Here is a 22,652-nt window from a genome sequence, read left to right as displayed (position 1 = left end):
CCTAAATATGCTCTATAGCCTTTCGAAGATAGGACATGGACATCTCTGCATCGATCCACAGGACTCTACTAGGAATTGACCTCATACCAAAGATGAAGGTTAACCTAGGGCTCTAATACCAATGTGTCACAACCTAATTTCTCAAGTCGTGATGGCATCTGCTAACTCCCACTAGCAGATAAGCCTAACCCTTAACCCTCAACTCGGAATAAGAGGCAACGGGCTATCAAGCGGAAGGTGAATAAATAAAGTGGAAAGTAATGAACAATGAGAAAAAAGAGAACAACTAGAACAAACACAAGAAATCACTCCAAAACTTGGCATCAACCAATAATCGAGCATCTAATTCAAAATAGAAGTATAAGGCTTTTACAAATACAATATCAGTACAGATAGTCTTCAAAATCAAGTAAAGACTGGTCCTAATCTGTCATGGATGGAAACTGGTAACTCCTGACGCCAGGATCTCACCAAATCTCTGAATCAAATATTGATCCACACCAATCCAAATCAATGGCAAGAACCTGTACTATGATATATAGGGAGTAGAAGTGTAGTATGAGTACCAAATGAATGGTACTCAATAGGCATAGGCCGACTGAGCTCCACAAATAAGAAAAGTATAAATCACAAATAATTAAGGAAATATAACAAATAAATAATATCTAACACAAGGTAAAGCAGGAAATGAGAGTAAAGATGTAGGATTTATATAACTATAAAAGACAAAGTCAAAAAACGCACCTATTCGCACAAGCCACAAACTATTTACGGAAAGGAGCACTAGAGGAGCCAACTAATCAAGGACAGAACTCTATCTATCATAGCTAATCATATATCAACTAAGAACCAAACCAACTGAGTCTAACAGGAAAACCCCAACAGCAACACCCCATACAAAGACACATTGCAAACAAACTATAAGTATAATAAGAGATAAGAACAGGTATAATAAGACAATAACCGACTGGACGCCCATACTCCTAGAAGGTACAAATAATAACAAATATACCCCCGCCCCCCATAAATCAAGGGACCACACCAAATAAGTATATTGGTGATAGGCGATGCTAATGATTGCAAGTTTATAGTAAAAATCAAAAATATCATCGGTGGCTCTCAGCAATCAACAACGACAATAAGTATATAGACCCACCCCAGCTTTTGACCTGCTGGGTGGGACCCATACGACTCCATCATTCTATTCTATGGTGCACTGGCCAGAAAGGCCCATAGGGGATGTGGTAAGTTTGTATACACTGCCTGGTCCCGAAACAGGTCTTACATAGACATATAGTATCCCCATAGTAATACCAAAGAGTGAGTGGCAGGGCCAATGTAGAAAAGGGCGACGCCATGCTGGATTATCAAGTACAGACTAAAGGCATCCTAAATACAGCCAAAGTATAAAAGGGCGATGCCGTGCTGAATATCAATAGAAACTAAGCAAATCCTCGATGCCTCAAAACTGCCAGTATAAAATAGAGCAGGTCCTCGATGCCTCATAACTCTCAAACCATTTCATCAAAGTATTTTAGGTGGTATGACTCTCGTTAAAAACTAATTTAAAAGTAGAAAAAGTGTGAGAATGTCCTATCAAAAGTAGTAGTGAAAATCTAATTAAATACCAGGATCGTACCACAAAAATAGTGAGTATGCCACAAAAATAGTGAGTATGCTTGCTCAATCAACGCAAGCATACCATCACCAACATCTAAATAAGAAACACATAAATACAAACAGTAACATCAAACTAAACCACACAGTCAGGGTAAGAAGGGACTAACCTAGAATCCAATTACTGCTCGAGCACGGCCTTGGGCCCAATTAATAGATAATAGATATAGAGGAATCCTAAGCCTACCACTAAATAAGAGTGAATAATTGATACACGACTCAAAACCAGATAGGGGGAGAAATATCTCTTGGATTGATGCCTTACCCCAAAAAAATGCCATTTCAACTCCCAACGTTCACATCTAAGCCAATCCTATGGCTACAACAAGCCACATAGGTCTTCAGCACTAACACTAAGTCATACCAGTCATCTCAAGCCCCTACTAGAAGCTACGCCTAGCTACAAAGTCACCAGAACATAAACTAAAGCATCTAAGGCTCAAACCTAGCCTAAGTCCATCAGTACCGATCCTAAGAAGGAGAATCTCACCCAAACATAATGCAAGCAAAACCACAAGCCTAAAATAAAGGTCTCAAGAGACTACGCTAGTCTAAGGTAAAACCGAAGTCAAGAAAATGAGATAAAAGGAGGAAATACCTAAACCCAGCCAATACAACCTAAATCACATAAAATATATACTCAACAATATCTAGTAGAACTCAGTTAAAAGGGAAGATTATAGTCTACCTAAAAGCTGACCACATGCGCTCCAAATCCACTCCATGATAGCTATTCGCTCCCGAATCACTCCAAATGCTTCCACGCTATCAAATTGTTGATCTACACATCAATATGAGCTTTTTGACAACAAATATACATTTTTCAAAGACAAACCCAAAATTAAGTCTAAAATGGAATTGTGGGACCTGCATCGGGAATCCCAAATTCATTTTTGTTAAAAGGTAATTTTAAGCTTAACAAGCTTGTGTTCCAATTTATAGCATAATTTGATGCTCAAAAAGTATGGAAATTAGCCCATGTATAATTTCACCATTAAAGGATAATTCAAAAAGGAGTGCAATATCTTAGGGACAGAATTTACATCAAACAATAATTCAACGAACAAAACTAATCACACCATGATGTTCCTTGTGGAAAACCCTACAACTTAGCCCCAAGAATTGCGAGAACGAAGTTAGAACGATCACAAAATTGAACTCCAAATTTTATAGCAATCTTGACTCGAAAATATTAAGAACAACAGATAAATTCAAGATTTTACCTAACACGATGCGTCCCCTAAAGATTCCGAGCTGACCAATAGATGCCTCCCAAAATTCTCTTGAAGTTGGACCCTTAAACCACCCAATTTGAGCAAAGAATAATGGATATATCATCTTTTGAAGTATGTACAAAAGCTGAAACACAACATATAAATAACTAAAGAGGACCCGACAAAATTGTTCTCCTCAATCGCGGTGAACAGTGCTCCTCAATCACGGAGCATAAACTCTGAGACTTCTGCGAATACGCCATACCTCAACAAATGCGGAGAGTAACCAGCAGGCCCTTCGCAAATATGCTAGAACTCTACTAATACAGAGAGTAACCAAGCGGACCCTTCGCGAATGTGGCACTGTTCACCATGATCATGAAGGCCAAGTTTGTGGGCACAAGATATCAGATGAAATACTGATATTCACCAAGTTCAAATACTCTGACGGGGTACTCAAATTTTTTTTAGAATCACGTATGCGCAAATAAACTATGCTATCCTACCAAATTTGATATTTCAGATTCAATGGCGCAGTCAAAATATCCATACGAGGTCATTACGACTAAAGATGGATCCTAGTCCTCATGTTATTTTTAGCCACATTCTACAGTAGGCCTCGGAATCAGACTGGAAGCTTCGATAAGTGAATGAAGAGTCATTCTAGACTAAACTCGATATTTCAAAACAAACTGCACTAAAAAAAATTCATCCAAGTGTGTTTTTTCAAGAATGTTCACCAAAGTCAACCATAGGTCAAATTTCAATAACAAGTGTTAAATGGCCCCAAACTCATACTAATTACCTTGATACTCATGCCGACTATGTTACCAGCCTAATTTTGTCATTCTGGAGTTAGACCCTTGAATTTCCCTCACAAAATTCTACTTTGGAGATTATCAACACTCGCAACGCACAATCTACCTTGATACCTCAACACACTATCTCCCCCTTATATAAAAGCCATCACTTTATGCTTGTAAACATCTTCCTTTAATGAAGTAGGATGGAGTCTTGGTATTTCTTTTCCATTTACTTCTACCACTAGCAAAGACTCAGTCCTATTCTGAACAATAACACCACCTTTATTTTAGTCCACAAGACAAACTCCTAAACGTACAAGCCTATGCATTTCCGTAGATAATTCCTTCTTTTTCTCTTCCATATGAGCAGTACTCCTTATGCATAACCTACCAAGAACATCATCAGCGATATTAGATTTACCTGGGTGGTAGAGAATTCTCATGTCATAATCCTTGAGTAACTCAAGCCAACTCATATGCCTCAGGTTCGGCTCTTTCTAACTAAAAACATACTGAAGACTTTTATTAAACACATCTAGATGCACATCATAGAGATACTGATACTATATCTTCGAAGCAAATACTACCGCTGCTAACTCGAGATCATGAGTATCTTAAGCTGTCTGGAAGCATCACTATAACCTTACCTCTCTACATCAACATGCAACCGAGTCCAATTCTAGACTCATCCCACTAAATGACGAAACCATTTGTTCCCTCGAGTAGGGACAATATAGGATCAGTAATCAATCTGGTTTTCCACTCCTAAAACTTTTCTCACAAGCATCAAACCATTCGAACTGAGTCTTGTTTTGAGTCAACTTAGTCAACGGGGATGATATGGATGAGAATCTCTCTACAAAACTTCTATAGTAACCTGCCAAACCCAAAAAACTACTTATATCAATCGGGGATGTGAGTCTGGGCTAATTCTTTACTACCTTGATCTATTGCAAATCTACTTGGATATCTTCTCCAGATACAATGTGGCCTAGGAATTCCAGAGATGCAAGCCAAAACTAACTCTTAGAAAATTTAGCATACAAATCTCGGTCCTTGAGAGTTTGGAGAATAATTTTGAGATGGTTAGCATGCCCCTCCTTGTTTCTAAACTAGATTAGAATGTCGTTAATAAACACGATAGCAAGCATGGTTAGATACTTCTTAAACACTTTGTTCATGAGATCCATGAATGTTGAAGAAACATTAGTCAAACCAAAGGATATAAAAAAAACTCATAATGATCATAACAGGTTCTGGAGGCTATTTTTGGGATGTCACTCCCTCTCACTTTTAAATAATGAGCCGAATTTGAGGTTTATTTTAACACCCCCTAAAATCATTGTATATGATATTCCAATTCTCGATGAAAATAATATCGCTTCTGTATTTTAAGTATAACTTTTAATGAGATGGTACAAATTAGGTGATTTAAATTTCTGAATAACCTGAACATCATTACCTACAACATTTGTGAAGACCATATTTTATGTTTCAGAGGTTAAGTAGGTCAAAAAAATTAATTATTGCAAGATATGGTGATGTGATGAAATGGAGTATTTGTAGAAGAAAAATCATATCTCACTGTAGTATACTCCAAATTGGCTTATTCTTGAACAATATGAAAATAGACTTCAAGAGAAACAATTCATATGAAGATATCAAATCTTAATGAGGAATTTATCTTTTTCAAGCACAGCTTCGAAAAAGGGTATTCTGTTAAAAGAAGGTTCATCTCACCAATCATGGAAAGATCTAGATCCATTTGACATCACCCATGACATCACAATTTGCCATTAAATTTTTAGATTTTTCTTTATAACTATTTTAATTATTGTTAGGTCTCTCCTTCACCTATAAATATCCATCTTATTTCATTATTTTGTTCATCAAGCTTTCTCAAGCAACTCTTCTCTCTATACACTCCTTTACTCATTCTCAAAATATAGTTTTAGTTCTTAGTAGTGTAGAAATACTACTCCGGTGATTCATATACTTTGGATAGTACACAAAATGCTCCAGCGAGGATAAAATACTAGGATTGAAGAGTGTTTATTAAGTCCTTCAATTCTGAGTAACGCTTCGGATTCCAGATATGTAAGGCTTCAATGAGAGTATTCCTTTCACTCTCATGCCTAAAGTATTATGATTATATAAAAAATTATGTTTATTTTCTTTAAGCTTTACTCTAAGTTATGTGGGTGTTTATCCATTGGTTCTTCCACCCAAGTAGTTTAAAACTCTTTCAACTAAATATCTTGATTTCAAGTAAAATTTTCTTATGGGTAATTCTTATTTTTACTTAATTACATGAATCATGGTTAAATTAATGATTATTGATCTATTTTGATGCAAAATGATTTCATATATATGAATTGATGATTTGCAAGTATTTTCTTAATTTAGGTCTTTAAAGGTTCTAGAAATTCATTGTGGATTGTTTAAAACATGATTTTTAATTGATGGATTTCAAAGTATTTATGCATAATTTCATTTACATTCATGTTTGAAAGTTTAAGTGATTTGAACCCACCTAGTTTCAATATGTTTTCAATGAAGTTTGATTTGAAAGCTTTGACTCCAAATGAATGTTTATGAAAGCAATATCTATGATCAAAAGAGAGTCTTATGAAATGAAAGAATAATGAAATGATATGAATGATGGATTCTTTATGCAATAAGGGAAATTCTTGTATATTTGAATTACCAAAGGTTTTAATGATCTATTCTACCGATTTTGATGTTTTGAATTCTCAAGCTATATGCTATGACTATTTTGAAGTATTAAACTATTCTGTGGGATTGACTTAGCACCGAATGGGTCATTGAGGTGGGATTCGATACGGGAATCCTAGTAGCAACCATTTGTCTCATTAACTATGTATCAATATAGGAGCTCTTGTAGACTTAGGCTAATGGATCCACAAATAGCCCTTAAAGTTAAAGTTAAAGAAATGAATGAAGTTAACGGAGCTCTACCCGACAAGTAGTCTCCCCGGCTAACGTAGGGGGTTATATTGGATTCCATGTAATAGCTTTCATGGTCTTAAATGTCGGTTATGGTCATTTTCCCATAAAATGAATGTTTTAAAGGATATCTATATGATTGATTATACATGCATTGTATTACATTTCATATTATATAAATATTTTAATGTTTTCTCAATGTTTATGCATGTTTACATACTTAGTACATTCAAAGTACTAATGCATACTCTTTTGCCTACATGATATCACCATGTAGGGACCGGTGCTCCTCCTCGTTCCCCTCCACGTGGCTAGTTGAGATTTGTTTGAAAACTACTTTTGGTGAGTTCTCATGTTCCGGGAATGATACTCTTTTATCTTTCTAGCTTATGATATGTTGAGATCTTTAGACACTTACTATGACATTTCTTTCTATTATGATTGAAGGTGAGGTAGGTACTTGTCTTAGCCCCGTTAAATTTAAAAGTTAGAGGTATTGTTGGACATATGTAAGTTGAAGATTTACTATTATGATTTCTGCTTGTTTATTTATTGTCATTACCTATGAAAGGCTAAAAGAATGTTAAGAGGCTTGTTTGAGGTATTTTCGGATTCCTCATTCGCCATGTCATGTCTCGGACCTAGGCTTGAGTCGTGACATTTATGTAAGAGAAATAAGTGACACCCTAAATTTAGTCGAATAGGTCATCGATTTTGGGAAGATAATACTTATTATTTATGGTGACCTTGTTCAACTGACGGTAGTCAATGCACATCCTAAGAGAACCATCTTTCTTTCATATGAATAGGATAGAAACACTCCAAGGTGAGACACTCGGCCTAATGAATCCCTTATCAAGAAGATCTCTTAACTGCTCCTTTAACTCTCTTAACTTGATTGGATCCATTCTATACAGCGGAATAGAAATAGGCCAAGTATCGAAAAGAACATCTATTTCGAAGTCTATCTCCTTATTAGGAGGGACTCCAGGTAAATCATCATAAAAGACTTTAGGAATCTCATATACGACTAAAACTAACTAAAGGGGTGGTGTCTCCACTCTATCATCTCTAACTCAAACAATATGGTTGATACACCCCTTCGAAACTAACAAGTTGGCCTTAAGGTATGAGATAAATTGACCCTTAGGCACTACTGGACCACCCTTCCACTCTATGGCTGGCTCATTTAGAAATTGAAATTTGAAAACTCGAGTTTTACAATTGACTAAGGCATAACAAGAAAAAAGCCAATCTATGCTGAGAATGATATTGAAATCTATCATGTCTAACTCAACTAAGTCAGTTGTGGTGTCTTTATGATAGAAAAAAACTGTACAATCTCTATTGACTCTTTTAGCTAGAATGGACTCACCAACAGGAGTAGAAAATACCGAAGGGCTCTAAAAGACATTCCGCACAAATCTCAAACTTCATAACTATATATGGAGTCACAAAGGACAAAGTTGGACTCGGATCAAGTAGAGCATAAACAACTTAATAAAGGACTTTAAGCATACCAATAATGACGTCTAGTGTGTTCTCCTGATCTTGGCGGCTTGCCATGGTGTACAGAAGGTTTGAACCTCTGCCTGCCCCCGAAGTGGTACCTCTCTATCCAACTCTATCGAATGGTGTTGTTGACGATGACTGGGCTTGTTGTCCCTATTATCTTATCTATCTGACGGGTCGTCTCTCATGTAATGGACCATCTGACCATACTTATAGCAGCTACTAGTGTCATCACGACACTTTCCCAAATAAAGTGTACCATACTTAGCACAAGCCGACTTACGTGAAGAACCCGGGGCCACACTCCCATGAGAATGAGATCATTCTCTAAAGTTTTGATTAATTTGTGATCTATGGTCATTTCTTTTGTTTGATGCCGGTGTGGTAGCTAATGACAGTGCATAACCAGAAGACCTCCTCTGAAAGAATGAACGGTTGCCATTTCCACTCTTCGGTGGTTAGTATCATTACCTTCAAACTTTGCTTTCTTATGTTGGTGTTCCTCCCTATCTTTCTTCTTGTCCTCCTCAACTTATTGTGCATACACCATTATTTTCGCGGTGTACATGTTAGAAATCAGTAAGGCAGTCCTGCACTTTTTCTTCACATATTTGTCCAGGCCAGAGAATAACTTCCTCATTTTTTAACTCATATCAGGTATCATCTCTGGAGCATACCTGGACAGTTGGATGAACTTTAAGATTGAATTTTTTCACAATCAACCCCTACTAGTTCAGATTCATGAACTCTTCAACCTCTGCTTCCCTCATCTCTCGGGGAAAGAAGTGGTCTTAGAATGCACTCTCGAACTTATCCCAAACAGCAGGCTCAATATTCTCACCACGACTCTCCTTCCACTAGTTGTACCAAACATTTGCCACATCTTTTAGCTAATAGGAAACAAGCTCAACTCCTTAAACCTTAGTGGCATGCATTGCCTTTAGGATCTTCCACATATCATTGATAAAGTTCTGGGAATCCTCGTCAACCTTGGACCCAGTGAAGACCGGTGGGTTCATCCTCAAGAAGTCTCTAATCCTTGTAGTAGCTGAAGACTCTTGAGAACTAGAGCTAAGGACTGAAGTGCTTTGACGGCTTGACTGGGCAGCCATCAACTAGGTGAGCATAGTGATAGCTACCCTAAACTTTGCCTCTAAAGTAAGGGTAGGTTGGGAAGTAGGTGAATGTGGAACTTCTTGGGTTCCATTTTCATTCTCCTACTCAGCTGCTCGGGCTTTGTTGCTTGTATGCATTCCAGACAATGGAGGCATAGTAGTTGGTGGAATTTCACTAGTGGCGATGTTTCTCTAACTGATAGAGCATTTTGAAGGCATGATATGGAAACATGTAAATACATGAGTTAGAAAGAGATTTTATAAAGTTGAACTCTATCGCACGAATTTAGAGTAGGAAAAAAGTGAGACAATTCCTTAAGTGTTGTAGCCTCCCCATTATATAATGCTAGTCAAGATTACTAACCGATTAAGTGGACAATAATAATAGAGATCACAAGATAGTTTGCCGAACAATCAAATCATACCTCTGACCCTTGAGGATTCTGAGCAGTGCTCTAGTTAAAGTAGACCAGTAACAAAGAAGATAATATTACTAATGTTCTAGTGGTATGAAACTGTGTCTAAAAAACTACCTTTAGAATGAATGAAGAGTCTTGCTTATATTGTAGAGCAATTAATCTATAAAGTAAAGTAAAAGGCAAGAAAATCAATTACCCAATTCAAGGTTACCATGAATAAAGGGACAAAAATCATAAATTAATCAACCTTGATTCGGTTGACATTTTTTACCAAAAGATAAATCAGTAGGAGAGAATATTAGGACTCAAAGTAAGAAATTTACCATAAGAATCACTAAAGAGAATTTACCATAAATAAAGTTCAACACATAGTGTAAAGATACTTATTTAATGTAGCAATTCGAATTAATATTATTGCATAAATAAACAATATGTTTGATTGTATGCACACACACAATATTTATTATGAACCTTCACAATTTGTATGTATTTTCAAGCATGTTAATAATTAATCTAGAGGCTTATTTGAGATCTTATGTGCTAAATATTGTCTTATTTATTTTGTTTGACGACGTGTCTAGTTAGGAAGCCTATATTTTCTTTTAAGTCTAGAACCTAATCAATTAGTAAGTCCAATGCCTCTTGGACATTAAGCTGGGACGTTAGGCACCTTTTAGGACGTTTTATTATTTCTTTTTAGATCGTTTTAGGTTTATAATAATAAATGAACTTGGGGGGGGGGGGGAGAGATAGGAGATAGGGGTAGATAGGCCCCTCAAAAATGATGAAAGGTGATTCGGGCATACTTTATGTATTTTGTCTTTCATTTAATAAGTCTTACGCTGATCCGAGTAGGACATGATTAATTTAGTTAAATCTTTAATTCTTTAAATTTTAATATATTTGTTTGTATTGATTTGGGGTAGTTTAGTTAAATGAAAATGATCTTTCTTCTATATTTAATGGGCAAATTTCTGTCTTTTCGCTTGTCTATTTTTTCTTCATGTTTTTTATTAATTAATGTTTAGTTCTTTCTCTTTATTTCTGTTGTTTTAAATATTTTTATCACCTTAGCCATCTATTAGTTAATTAAAATAAATAAGAGACTTTATTTGTTATAATTTTACCCCCACATAATTTATAAGATTCGGCCGGACCCACTTTTGTGGACCTCGAAAGGTGCCTAACATCTTCCTTTTGAGGTAATTTGAACCCTTCCCCGAACTCTAGTAGCATTCCACCCTTTAAATTAATTTATTCTTAATATAGATTAGAATTGTGTCCTAGCGTGCCTTTAATTCTTTAAATGACGACTCTTCTCTTTTTAAATCCTAAAAAGAGTTGTCACGTCATTGCAAACCCGTTATGAGAAAAATGGGGCACGACACAATCAACACCCAAAAATCAACCCGAATCTATTACCAGATTGCCCTAGAACTCACCTGACTCAAATTTCATCGAAGTCTGGCCTAGTCTCGAAATTTCTAAGTTACTACTCAATTTCTTCTTCTGACCTAATTGTCTTCCCCATTGGTTTATCCATAACGACAAGAACGAGTCGTTACAATAAAATATTAGTGCTTCTTTAAAAAGAATTGTTGAACTATTTTTTATAAAATGTAAAGTTAATTGATTTAGAAATGTTCCGTGCATAAACTTAGAAATTCAAGTGTTAGTAGAAAACTTTTTCCTATTTTTTTGGACCTTTTTTGGACCTTTTTGCCTATTTTTCTCTCTCTCTCTCTCTCTCTATATATATATATATATATTGGACCTTTGTTGGCTATTTTTTGGATTTTAAAAACCTATTTTGGCCTTTTTTTGGAATTTATTTGTCTATTTTTTTAGCGTATTTTAAACTTTTTGCCTATTATTTTAAAAGTTTTTTGGCTATATTTTTTTGTTGATCAAGTCTATTTTAATTGGAAAAACATTCTCTATGTAGGAATTTAACCATAATAAGAAAATATATTTCCACTTATTTTTTATTATGTTTATTATAGTTAATATTTAATATCATTAAACTAATGGTATAATAGCTAAATGAAAATGGTGAAAAGACAATTTTATCTAAAATAATTTTTTTTAATAAATAACAAAAAGTTCAAACAATATTTTTAAGGATATTCATACTTTTAATATAGTATATAATATATATTAGGTAGTCTATTTAGTTCCACTTGACCCGAATCATAACGTGTCTCAATTTTTACATTTTACAACAACTTCCTCTCTTATAAAATTTAGAACACTCTGCATGTGGCCTAACTTTATTTTATTTTTATGTTGGACTTATACAAATTTCATAATGTTAAGAGTTAATTACATTTTCTTCTTATGTTTTTTCAAATTATACAAATTTCTTAAATTTGATTGAATTCTGATACATCACATACGTTCTGACACATCACGTAAAGTGATGTATCCGATCGATATATAGTGTAAAGTAATGTATCCGACGTTCTGATACATCATGTAAATGATATATCCGATTGATACATCGTGAAAGTGATATATCGAACCGATAAATCACATATAGTGATGTATCAGAAAATAAAAGAGAATAAATTTTTTTATATTTTTTTTAAATGATAGATAATTTTAAAAAATATAATTAAATAAGTTGTGTATTTATGTAATTTATCTTATTTTTCTTGGGTACTCCATTTACTTCCACTTTTCTTTCTTTTGCCTACTCCTCCTATGATCTGGCCGAATGCTCACAGGTCTCAATTTTTACATTTTGCAATAACTTTGGCTCTTTTTAAAAATAAAATACAGGTGGTTAAAAAAATGAGGGGATGATAATGTTGAGCATTCCACTTTTACTAATAAAACATATTTTCAGATAACCAATCAATTTAACATTAGGATTTTATTTTTAAAAAACTTTTTATTTATTTAAATATATATTGTTTTCTCTTTCTGCTTTTACTTTTTTGTTTTTGTTTCGTTTATTCATTTTTTCCATAGAAAGAGAAAGACAAGTGGGGGTGGCAGGGTTCGGGGAGGTTTTAGAATTTTGAAATAAGAGTGTGCCGATATCCTTTTTTTCCCCTTTCTCTAAATAGCCTCCGCCAGTCCGCCCCTCATATTTTACTATATAAAGTCGCCATTGCTTCTTCACACACACCCCATTCTCATCCCTGCAGTTCCCTCTTTTCTTCCCTCTCTTTAGTGTGTTCGCTCATTCCTTTTGCACCTCCGTTTTTCTCTCTTGTATGAAAAAGAACGCCTTTTAGTGGATAAGGTTGGTTCGATTCATACTACTGTTAATTTGGCAAAACTTTTACTGGCCTAAGTCTTTTCCTTACACTCTTCTTTTCCTTGTAGGTTAGTTTATTTCCAATTCTTGCCTTGTTTATTTTGCCACCCCCACAATGTTTTAGAGCAAACATTGCCTTTTTGATGTGCAAGGATTGCTAATGGGTCCTTTTTCTTCTTTTTGTGTTTAAAGTACCTGAAGGGTGAAGCAAAGATGAAATACGTGTTGGTGACGGGAGGAGTTGTTAGTGGGCTCGGTAAAGGAGTCACTGCCAGCAGTATTGGTCTTATTCTTAAGGCCTGCGGTCTTCGTGTTACATCCATTAAGATTGGTCTCTGCGGACTCATATTTCTCTGCTTTTTGCCTGTTTCTTCTATCTCATTTCTAAATCAAGAATGCACAAAAGAAATGATACTGTTTTCTCGAGTTCGCTCTCGAACTCGTGCATATATATATATATGTATGTATATGTAAATCAATGACTTCAAATCTTTGATAGTTCCTCCCTTATCTGGTATATACTTTATGAAAGCAGACAGTGTTGGATAACTTTATGAAAGCAGACAGTGTTGGATAAATGAGGGAGGGAAATTCTGATGGTAGAAGAATATGCTGTGTTTCTCTACTCAGATTCCCAAAGGGCTAAATCCTGTTACTATTTCGAAAAAAAAGTTGTTTTCCTTTTAGCAGTTCTAAAAATTCTCTAGTCAATTATACTATTGTCTCTGCCGATAAGACCCCGGAAAACTTTAAGATGGCGTTTCTCTAATGAATAGTTTTGGTCAAGACTTCATGTTGATGTTTCTTTAAATTTTCTGAATATTCTTCTTTTCCAAAACATATCTTTTTAAGTCAACTTACCGATAACTTATCTTTTTCAGAAAAGGTAAAATCAGAAAAATTTCAAGAAGCATTCTTTGTTTTAAGCAGGAAAAGTTTTCTGTTTTCTCTTTTCGGCTTCAGCCCAAATTGATTTTCTTTCTTCTTTTCCCCAATTTTACATGGCCTCTTGTAAACTTATATTTTGTGGAGTTGTAGCTCCTGTGTTCCTCTCTCTAGCTTGAAGAAACTTTGGCTCTTAGGAAATGGATCCTCCTTTTTTTGCTTCTTAAAGGATTTTTTACCAAGTAAAGTGTACTGATGTTTACTTCAATTGCTGGTTTAGTCCAAATGAGGTGGAAGAATTGTATATAAAATGTCTGCTTACTGTTCCTTTCTTCCTTTTTCACTTTCAGATCCTTATTTGAACACTGATGCTGGCACAATGTCTCCTTTCGAGCATGGAGAAGTGTATGTCTTGGATGATGGTGGAGAGGTTAGATATGAATCTTTCATGTTAATGATTAGTATAAATTTTTGTTTGCCCTTTTTTCCCCAAGTAGTAGTGAGGTGGTGCTCTGATTTCTTACATTATTTTGGACTCTCTAGTTTTAAACTTGAACATGTTAGTCAAGTTGCTGATTGCTGATTAATGTTTTGGTTGTGTTTTCTGTTAGTTACTGTTGCTAGTTGAAATGCAGACCTTTGAAAGTTAAAAAAAATTGGTGTGTACTTTTGCTTTTCATTGTTACCTGTTTTCCTTGTAAAATTAAAACTTTTTGATGGTTACTTCAATTTCTCTTAAGATAAAGTGCAAACTGTTTGTATGTATGTCACTAACATCGAGATTTGTTTTCCTCTTGCAGGTGGACCTGGACCTTGGAAACTACGAGCGTTTTCTAGATATTAAGTTGACGGGTGACAACAATATAACTACTGGGAAAATTTACCAGGCATGTCCTGTAAAATTCCCTATCAGATTATTGATGTATGCTCGATGATATTAATAGATTATGGTAGAAAATGTTAAGCTGAGAAACTGCTTTGTTATTTTGGTTTTGCAGTCTGTTATTGATAAGGAGAGAAGAGGGGATTATTTGGGAAAGACCGTTCAGGTTTACCACCTTTCCATAAAATACAGTCATTTCTTCCAATGTTTATGCTCTTACCATCTGTCTGTCGCTTCTCTAGGTTGTCCCTCACATTACAGATGCTATTCAAGAGTGGATAGAACGTGTGGCTGTCATACCAGTTGATGGCAAGGATGGTCCACCAGATGTTTGTGTCATAGAACTTGGTGGCACAATAGGTATACTGAACTATTTTTCACATGAGTAGGATAAGTTGTCAAATGATATGTGTTTTCTTAAAAGTAGTTTGTCCCTTAATGCAGGAGATATTGAATCAATGCCATTTATTGAAGCATTACGACAATTCTCATATCGTGTAGGTAAGGTTACATGTCTAAACTTGATTTCTTGACAATCAAATGATGTAACTGTCAGTTGTGCTCTATGGTGTGCAAATATTGAATCGACTCTGGAGTACCTTCTAAAAATTAAGTGCAACTAACATCTTTTCATCAACTTTTGCTTGTTAGGTGCTGGTAATTTTTGCTTGATACATGTCAGCCTTGTGCCTGTTTTGAGTATAGTTGGTGAGCAGGTAAATTTATTTCTGGGTCGTGTGGATATCTTCTATTATGGTAATCACTCGGATTGAGTATTTTGTTATTTCTGAAATTCAGAAAACAAAACCTACTCAGCACAGTGTTAGAGGTTTGAGAAGCCTGGGATTGACTCCCAATATTTTAGCATGCCGGAGCACAACGGTTTGTCTCTTCCCCCCCTCATTTGGTCCACATATATCTCTTATGTTTATCAATTTCAGTTCTTGAAGTTGGTTTCTTTATTCAGGAACTTGATGAGAATGTCGAGGAGAAAATTTCCCAGTTTTGCCATGTCCCGGTATTATGACCTATTTTTATTTTTATTTTTATAGAGCTTATCTTATTTAGGTCATCAACTCTCAATTCTTGGTGCTCAGGTTCTGTATTCCTTTTATTTCAGCTAGATAACATTATTACTCTTTATGATGTCTCAAACGTTTGGCGCATTCCTTTGCTTTTAAGAGTAAGTAATAATTTTGGCACACTTCTTTTTTTATGTATTTCTACGTAACATCTTTACTATTAGCATTAAAGAATTGCTTTTGTGTATTTAGGATCAGAAGGCACATGAAACAATTCTGAAAGTTCTGAACCTTAAAGTGTATGTTTCGGGTTACATACATTGATTGATGACGAGGAATACTCAATCTTCTCTTTTTCTGCATTGTGATTTTGGCTATCTCTTGTATGATGATGAATTTATTATGTCATTTTCAGTGTTGCACAAGAACCTGCTTTGGGAGAATGGACCTCTCGGGCTGCACTCTGTGACAAGCTACAAGAGCCTGTAGGATATGTAATATATATATATACATATATATAATATTCTTAAATATATATAATTTATTCTATCTTCCTTTTTGGAATTTAGTCCCTCAATTTGCATCACAACTTTCATAAATATCTCCATCTGAATTTACAGGTTAGAGTAGCCATGGTAGGAAAGTACACGGGGCTTTCAGATGCATACCTCTCTGTACTGAAGGTGATTATACTGTAGTCAAATATGTAAAGAGGAAGTTTCCTTATATTTGCACTTACACCTATTTTCATTTAATTGTAATTTTCAATGATATAGTTTTGTGAAAAGTGATCATCAGACATAACAGTTTTATCAATGACTTAGATCTGTCGATAAATTAGTTCTCCTTTTGTTGTCAATATCTAAAACATTTTGAGTTTGTGTAGGCTCTTGTGCATGCCTCTGTAGCTTGCCACAGGAAACTTTGTATAGATTGGATTGCAGCCAGTGACCTTGAGGATGAAACTTCCAGAGAGGTATTTTGCTTCCACTTTGTTCACTTGCTTTTAATTCTTCTTGTTTCTTATCTGACTGATGCTTCTACTTGCAGAATCCTGAGAATTATAGAAGTGCTTGGAAGTTGTTGAAGGTTTGTATAGTGTAACTGTATAACATGATGTTGGACAAATTCAACTCTTTTTGTGTCCATATCTTCAACTTTCTTGTTTCTGACTTGTTGGACAAGTCTTCACTTTACAGGGGTCAAATGCTATCATACTTCCAGGAGGATTTGGTGACAGGGGTGTGGAGGGTAAAATCCTCGCTGCTAGATATGCCCGTGCAAACAGGATTCCGTTCCTTGGCATATGTCTAGGAATGCAAATTGCTGTTATTGAGTTTGCTCGATCCATTCTTGGATTGCTAGACGCAAACAGTACAGAATTTGATCCCAACACTCAGAATCCTTGTGTCATTTTTATGCCAGAGGTACAGATTGCTTTTCCTTTATCTCTCTTGTCCCTCATGATTATCCTGTGTTTCTAGTTTTGTTTTAGTAGTTCACAGTTCTAATCTGTGTGATATGATCACAGGGTTCAAAAACTCATATGCGTGGTACGATGCGTCTTGGATCTAGGAGAACATATTTTCAAGTTGCGGATTGTAAATCTGCAAAATTGTATGTACTTTCTTTCCTCTACTCATTCCACAGGATGACATGTGAAACTGCAAAGGAATTTTAATTGACACAGGGAAGTTGAAATTCACAACCATTTAAGATGATAGTGCAAAAGCAAGCTAATATAGTACCACGAAGATTCCCTTAACTTACTCATGTTTGTGTCTATTCTATTGCTGGTATCAAATCTATGTTGTCTTCTAGATGGAATAGTATTATGATCATCTGTATTTGGTTTGGAGTTGTTTGAAAGTTGACAAAAGTTGGGTATTATTGAGTCTTATATTTCTTAGTGTCAGATGTTTAAATTTCAGTTTTTCTGTGATGTGACTTCAAGAGATTGCATGACAATCATCATTTTTGTCGATTTTGATTATAACACTCCTTTCTTTCCTTTCCTTGTAATTTTTTTAATAATTCAGCCTGAGTTTGTGCATGACTGTAAAATATATGTTTAGCTCAGACTGATAGCTCAATCACTACTTTTATGACCTTCATTAGTAAATCCCTCTTTTTAGTATAAACGTTTGTTTGAATGGTCGTATTTTAATCCGTACTTTAACTCACAGTCAGGTTAAGCATCAGGGCGTGTTGTCTATATAAACCATTTGCAGATTTGAAAGACAGTCCTGCATTGCTCATATATTTCTTATGAATCTGTCTGCTAGGAAGTTGTTTCTTGTCTTCCATTCTTGAAATCTTCTGTTGTGGGTGGAGGTAGGATGGGGAAGATCAGCACCATTTATACACATTAAATATGATATAATTCATCTAAACCATATATGGTGGAATTTTACCTTTTGCCATCTCCAACTGAATAAATCATATCTTGTGTCAGATATGGCAGCCAGAGCTTTGTAGATGAGAGACATCGACACAGATATGAGGTGCGACACTTTTTCTTTGGAACTTTGATTAAGCTATTTCAATTTTCAATGTTACGTAATTACATGTGGACCACCCTCTTATATGGACTTTACGACTAAAGAGCTTGTCTCATGCTACTGTTTAGGTGAACCCCGACATGGTGCAGCAACTTGAAGATGCTGGTCTTTCTTTCACTGGCAAAGATGAAAGTGGTCACCGTATGGAGGTTAACCTCTTAAACCATTAAATTAAGCAATCATGCTAGCTAGTTATGTTGCTGTGGTTGATTGATCTTGTGTGATGCTTCATATACAGATTGTTGAGCTGCCAAATCATCCTTACTTCATCGGAGTTCAATTTCATCCAGAATTTAAATCAAGGCCAGGAACCCCTTCTGCCCTGTTCCTAGGTATTTCACCTGCTTCAGATATCTGGGGACGAGGAGCCAAATGGATGAATTCGTTTATACTAATTTTGATGCTGGACTTATGGAAATTTCTGCATTTCATATTGTTTTCATGAAGTTGTGCTGGTCCTTTTTATAAGCGTGTTTTTATTCTTCTAAACAGGGCTTATAGCTGCGGCAACTGGGCAACTTGAAACTTTCTTGAAGAAGGGTGTTCCCAAAACATGGGGGTTGAGCAATGGTACGTCAGGACTACTAAAGTCACATCGATATGTAAATGGGACAAAGCTGGCGAATGGATCATTAGATGGCATTTATTGCCATGGGAATGGTATACATGTCTAAACGAAACAGTAGCATACGTTGTGGGCACTTGGCCCTGGATTTCTGATTGATCAAATTTTGCTACTGCATTTCTTCTATCTGGTATATATAGACATACCAGAGTAGTAGGTTTTCAGCTTCTCTAATTAACGTTATATAGGGTAGAGCTGGATTCCGGTCTTTTATACGGAACAGCCTGTTATAGCTGCAGGTCACTCTGGTGGAAATGGGACGGCCAATGTTATTACGTTCAAATCTGTGTTATTTCATCTGGGATGATACATTAGAGTGCTAAAGAAGACTGAAGACTGGTTTGTCCAGTTTTGTATTCAGCTATAGAGCTTGTGTAGTATGAAGTCCGTGTTTGTTATTTCATCTGGGATGATACATTAGAGTGCTAGAGAAAACTGAAGACTGGTTTGTCCAGTTTTGTATTCAGTAAATAGAGCTTGTGTAGTATGACGTGAAATGGCTACACATGGGACGTAGCAGGAAAGCTGAATAAAACTTGTGACTGTAAAGCACAGCAAAGTAGCTTTATTCAAGTTATTGAATAGAATGTGCTTTGGGTTATTTTGGAATAAATTCTGTTTTTTGGACTTCGGTCCTCTAGACTTCACATTTGTTACCTCTGTGCGTTATCAATTTTTAATTCTAATTCTCTCCACTCCGTTGCAAACTTCTTGGGGTTATTGAGTCTCTCATAATTTTGGCTAAAATTTCTACAACGACATGGAAAAGAATTTTAATACTATCAATCACTTGTAAACCATCTATGGTAAGTTGATAACCCTCAACGTTACCCTCATTAAAAGATAAAATGATCGTCACATTAATTATCGGATCTATTCTGAGGTTGTTTCACAAAGAGCAATTATATGTCGTTAAGCCTAAGTTCATTTATGTGTAACACAAGGTCAATTATCTTTTAGTTGTGGTTTTAACTTACTATCAAGTGTTTGAAAACCATCTATGGTAATCCCTCCCTCTCATGAGCCGTGTCTCTCCATTGATCATCTTGGTCTCTCCAATATTGATTCCTGTTTCGAGGTCGCCAAGAGCCTCCGTTGGCACCTTAATACCTCGAGCAAGAACATGCATTTGATTTGACATGTATATTGAACTTCCTCATCAAACAATGCATATGCATTGTCTTCCTCGAGGGATTTGGCTTCTTGAGATCTAATAACATTCACACTCTTGACTTCGGTGCCCATCATGTGCTTTGCAAGCAACTTCACTTGAGTTATCATTTTAGCCATGTTTTCATTTATCCTTACTCTTTCCTCCTTTATTGGTCATGATAGCGGAGCTGACACCCGATGTCACCTTAGCATCCCTTATGTGCCTAGCTCGGTTGGTTTTGGTCATTCTATCCAATAAGGGCTTTGCAAGTTTGAAAATTCGATCCATGAGTGAACCATCAGCTAGGTTGGTTGCTACTGACTTGTTAATGGAGTCTAGAGATTGGTAAATGGTTTGAAGGAACACTCCATTCAGTAACCAATGATTGGGACACACCAGCACTTTATTTTTGAACCTCAATCAAACCTCATGTAAAGGCTCTCCCGTCAATTGGCAAAAGTTCGTGATTTCATCATGCATTTGCAACATCCTTGAGGGTGGAAAGAACCGATCTAGGAAACCCTTGGTTAATTCTTTCCATGAAGTGATAGAGCCTTGAGGTAGCTCCTCCAACTTTGTTATAGTGTATCCTGTGATGGATAATGGAAACAATCTTAGCCGAATGGATTCCCGAGTAGTGTTTGTGATGTTGAAAGGCTGACAAATTTTAGTGAAGTTCCTTATATAGCAGTTAGCATCCTTATTTGCAAGGGCTCCAAATAATCCTTTCTTCTAGATCAGATGTAGCATAGTGCTAGTGACATGAAAAATGACATTCCCTGCTGCCGGAGGCAGGCTACAAGACCCCGGAAGTCAAAAAGTTGGAACCAAGGAGAAATTTCCAAAATGTTGACTGACTTCAAGACTACGAGCCACTCTACAATTTGTAGAGGTTCCTGCGACTCGTAGAGGGAGACCTTGTGCCTATTTAGGATATAGCTTCAGAGAGGTCCTATGACTCGTTAGGACGAGTCACAATCGACAAGTCGTAGCATTGAATCGTAACCAAACTTCAGAGACCCTCAAATTTACAGGTTTTCAGACATGAAGGATGAGTCGAGTCGACGACCCATAATCACGATGATGAGTTGTAGAAACAACTCGTAGATGAAACATTAGAGGCTCCCAATTCTCAGGAAATTCAGGACCCTACACGACGTCTCAAGTCTACGAGTCATAGACTTGAGGACAAGTCGTAAAAGCCAACCCGTAAGTCCAAAGTTCAGTTTTGATGAAGGGAATTTGTGTCTTTTTCCAGGTTCGGTTCAGTGAACCTAGACATTATTATGCCAAGTTCAAGCCTATAACTACCGAACCCTTCAAAATTCCCTCTATTCTAAATCATTCTTCAAAATTCACCCCAAGCCAAGATCACAAATCCTTTCAAGCTCTCCTTCAAATTTCAAGCTAGGTTTTCAAGTTCATCAAGATTCTTCTTCAATTTTGGGTGGATTTCACCAAGGTATGTGGGGATTGATCCATGGGTCCCTTTCACCCATGGAGTCCCAAATTTTCCTCAAAAGATATTTTGAATTTCAATTACTTTTAACCCTAGTTTTGATAAATTGCATTGGGCTGTTTTAATTACGTTTTTAGTTGTTATCAATGATCATTATAAGCATGATTTTCATTAATTACATGATTTCAAGTTGAATTATGAATTCCCATGCATTAAGCTATTTCAATCATGATTATGAAGTTCAAAGATGAGTTTATATGAATGTTGATTATTAGTTCAATGATTTTCAAAGAAAAGCTTTTATGAATGAATTTGAGATTCATGATTTAATGATGAAAATTATGATGATGATTATTTATGATCCAAGAAAGTTAATATGGTGTGATAAGGGAAATTCTCATACAATCATGTTTGGATGGTGATAAGGACAATTCTCACCAAAGTTATGGATTCCTTTGAATCATTTAAGTTAATGAGCTACTCTAATGTTTATTTTCATAATGAAGTTAATGATGATATTTCTATGATTTAATGATTTTCATGGGGATATAACTAAGCACCGAGAGGACTTGTAGGTGGGGTTTGGTCCGATAACGTAGTTAGCTACCCATGGTAATCCTAGTAGCAACCTAAATTCCCAAACTACGTTGCCCCCGTATGTTGCCTTTATGGCCTAGCTAGTGGATCCACATATAGCTTACAAAGTTAAAGTTGTTCTCATGGAGTCTACCTTGGCAAGTAGCCTCTCTCTTCTCGATGTGGGAGTTAAATCGGATTCCATGTTATAGCTCGCATGATCTTAAGATGTCGGTTAAAGGTCTTATCCCACACAAGTTGAATGCAAAGATGTAAGTTTTATTATGAGGTTTTATGATGTATTGACCATAAGTTTTTATATGTTTTCAAGCTTTATTCATGTTCATTATGATTGGTCATGAATCCTATGCCATATTTCTCATGTCCTATTACCTGTTCATGCATACCTCACATACTTAGTACCTCCTATGTACTAACGCATATTTTTCCTACATTGTCTCATAATGTAGGAACGAATGATACTCACGCTCCTCATATTCGTGGCTAGAGTTGGTT

At 35.8% G+C, this 22,652-nt stretch overlaps 1 protein-coding gene across 6 annotated transcripts; it reads left to right on the top strand.

The window, feature by feature from the left end:
- The first annotated feature begins 12,728 nt into the window (after positions 1-12,728).
- On the top strand, positions 12,729-19,605 carry LOC129887407 (uncharacterized). Of its 6 annotated transcripts, none has more exons than XM_055962489.1 (22): positions 12,729-12,957; positions 13,165-13,303; positions 14,208-14,287; positions 14,658-14,744; positions 14,856-14,906; positions 14,983-15,100; positions 15,185-15,241; positions 15,392-15,456; positions 15,539-15,622; positions 15,708-15,758; positions 15,861-15,923; positions 16,015-16,061; positions 16,178-16,256; positions 16,383-16,445; positions 16,649-16,738; positions 16,813-16,851; positions 16,962-17,189; positions 17,294-17,379; positions 18,218-18,266; positions 18,392-18,472; positions 18,562-18,655; positions 18,816-19,605. In XM_055962489.1, exons 2-22 carry the CDS (start codon positions 13,186-13,188, stop codon positions 18,995-18,997), a joined length of 1,812 nt encoding a protein of 603 aa, XP_055818464.1. In that variant the 5' UTR covers positions 12,729-12,957; positions 13,165-13,185; the 3' UTR covers positions 18,998-19,605. The 6 variants fall into 6 exon arrangements, with proteins under 6 accessions (XP_055818464.1, XP_055818463.1, XP_055818465.1 ...); XM_055962488.1 differs by having other exon boundaries at positions 12,729-13,040; XM_055962490.1 differs by having other exon boundaries at positions 12,730-13,040; positions 16,178-16,247.
- Positions 19,606-22,652: the final 3,047 nt, after the last annotated feature.

This window comes from Solanum dulcamara, chromosome 4 (assembly GCF_947179165.1).
Source record: "Solanum dulcamara chromosome 4, daSolDulc1.2, whole genome shotgun sequence".
NCBI classification, from domain to species: domain Eukaryota; kingdom Viridiplantae; phylum Streptophyta; class Magnoliopsida; order Solanales; family Solanaceae; genus Solanum; species Solanum dulcamara.
The sequence above is the reverse complement of the archived record's forward strand: the minus strand, read 5'-3'. Positions and strand labels throughout refer to the sequence as shown.

Coding starts and splice junctions, on each gene's coding strand:
- LOC129887407 (XM_055962489.1), top strand. CDS start 13,186: ATGAAATACGTGTTGGTGACGGGAGGAGTTGTTAGTGGGCTCGGTAAA. Junction 16,062..16,177: donor AAAGTTCTGAACCTTAAAGT/GTATGTTTCGGG, acceptor TGTCATTTTCAG/TGTTGCACAAGAACCTGCTT. Junction 18,656..18,815: donor CCCTTCTGCCCTGTTCCTAG/GTATTTCACCTG, acceptor TCTTCTAAACAG/GGCTTATAGCTGCGGCAACT.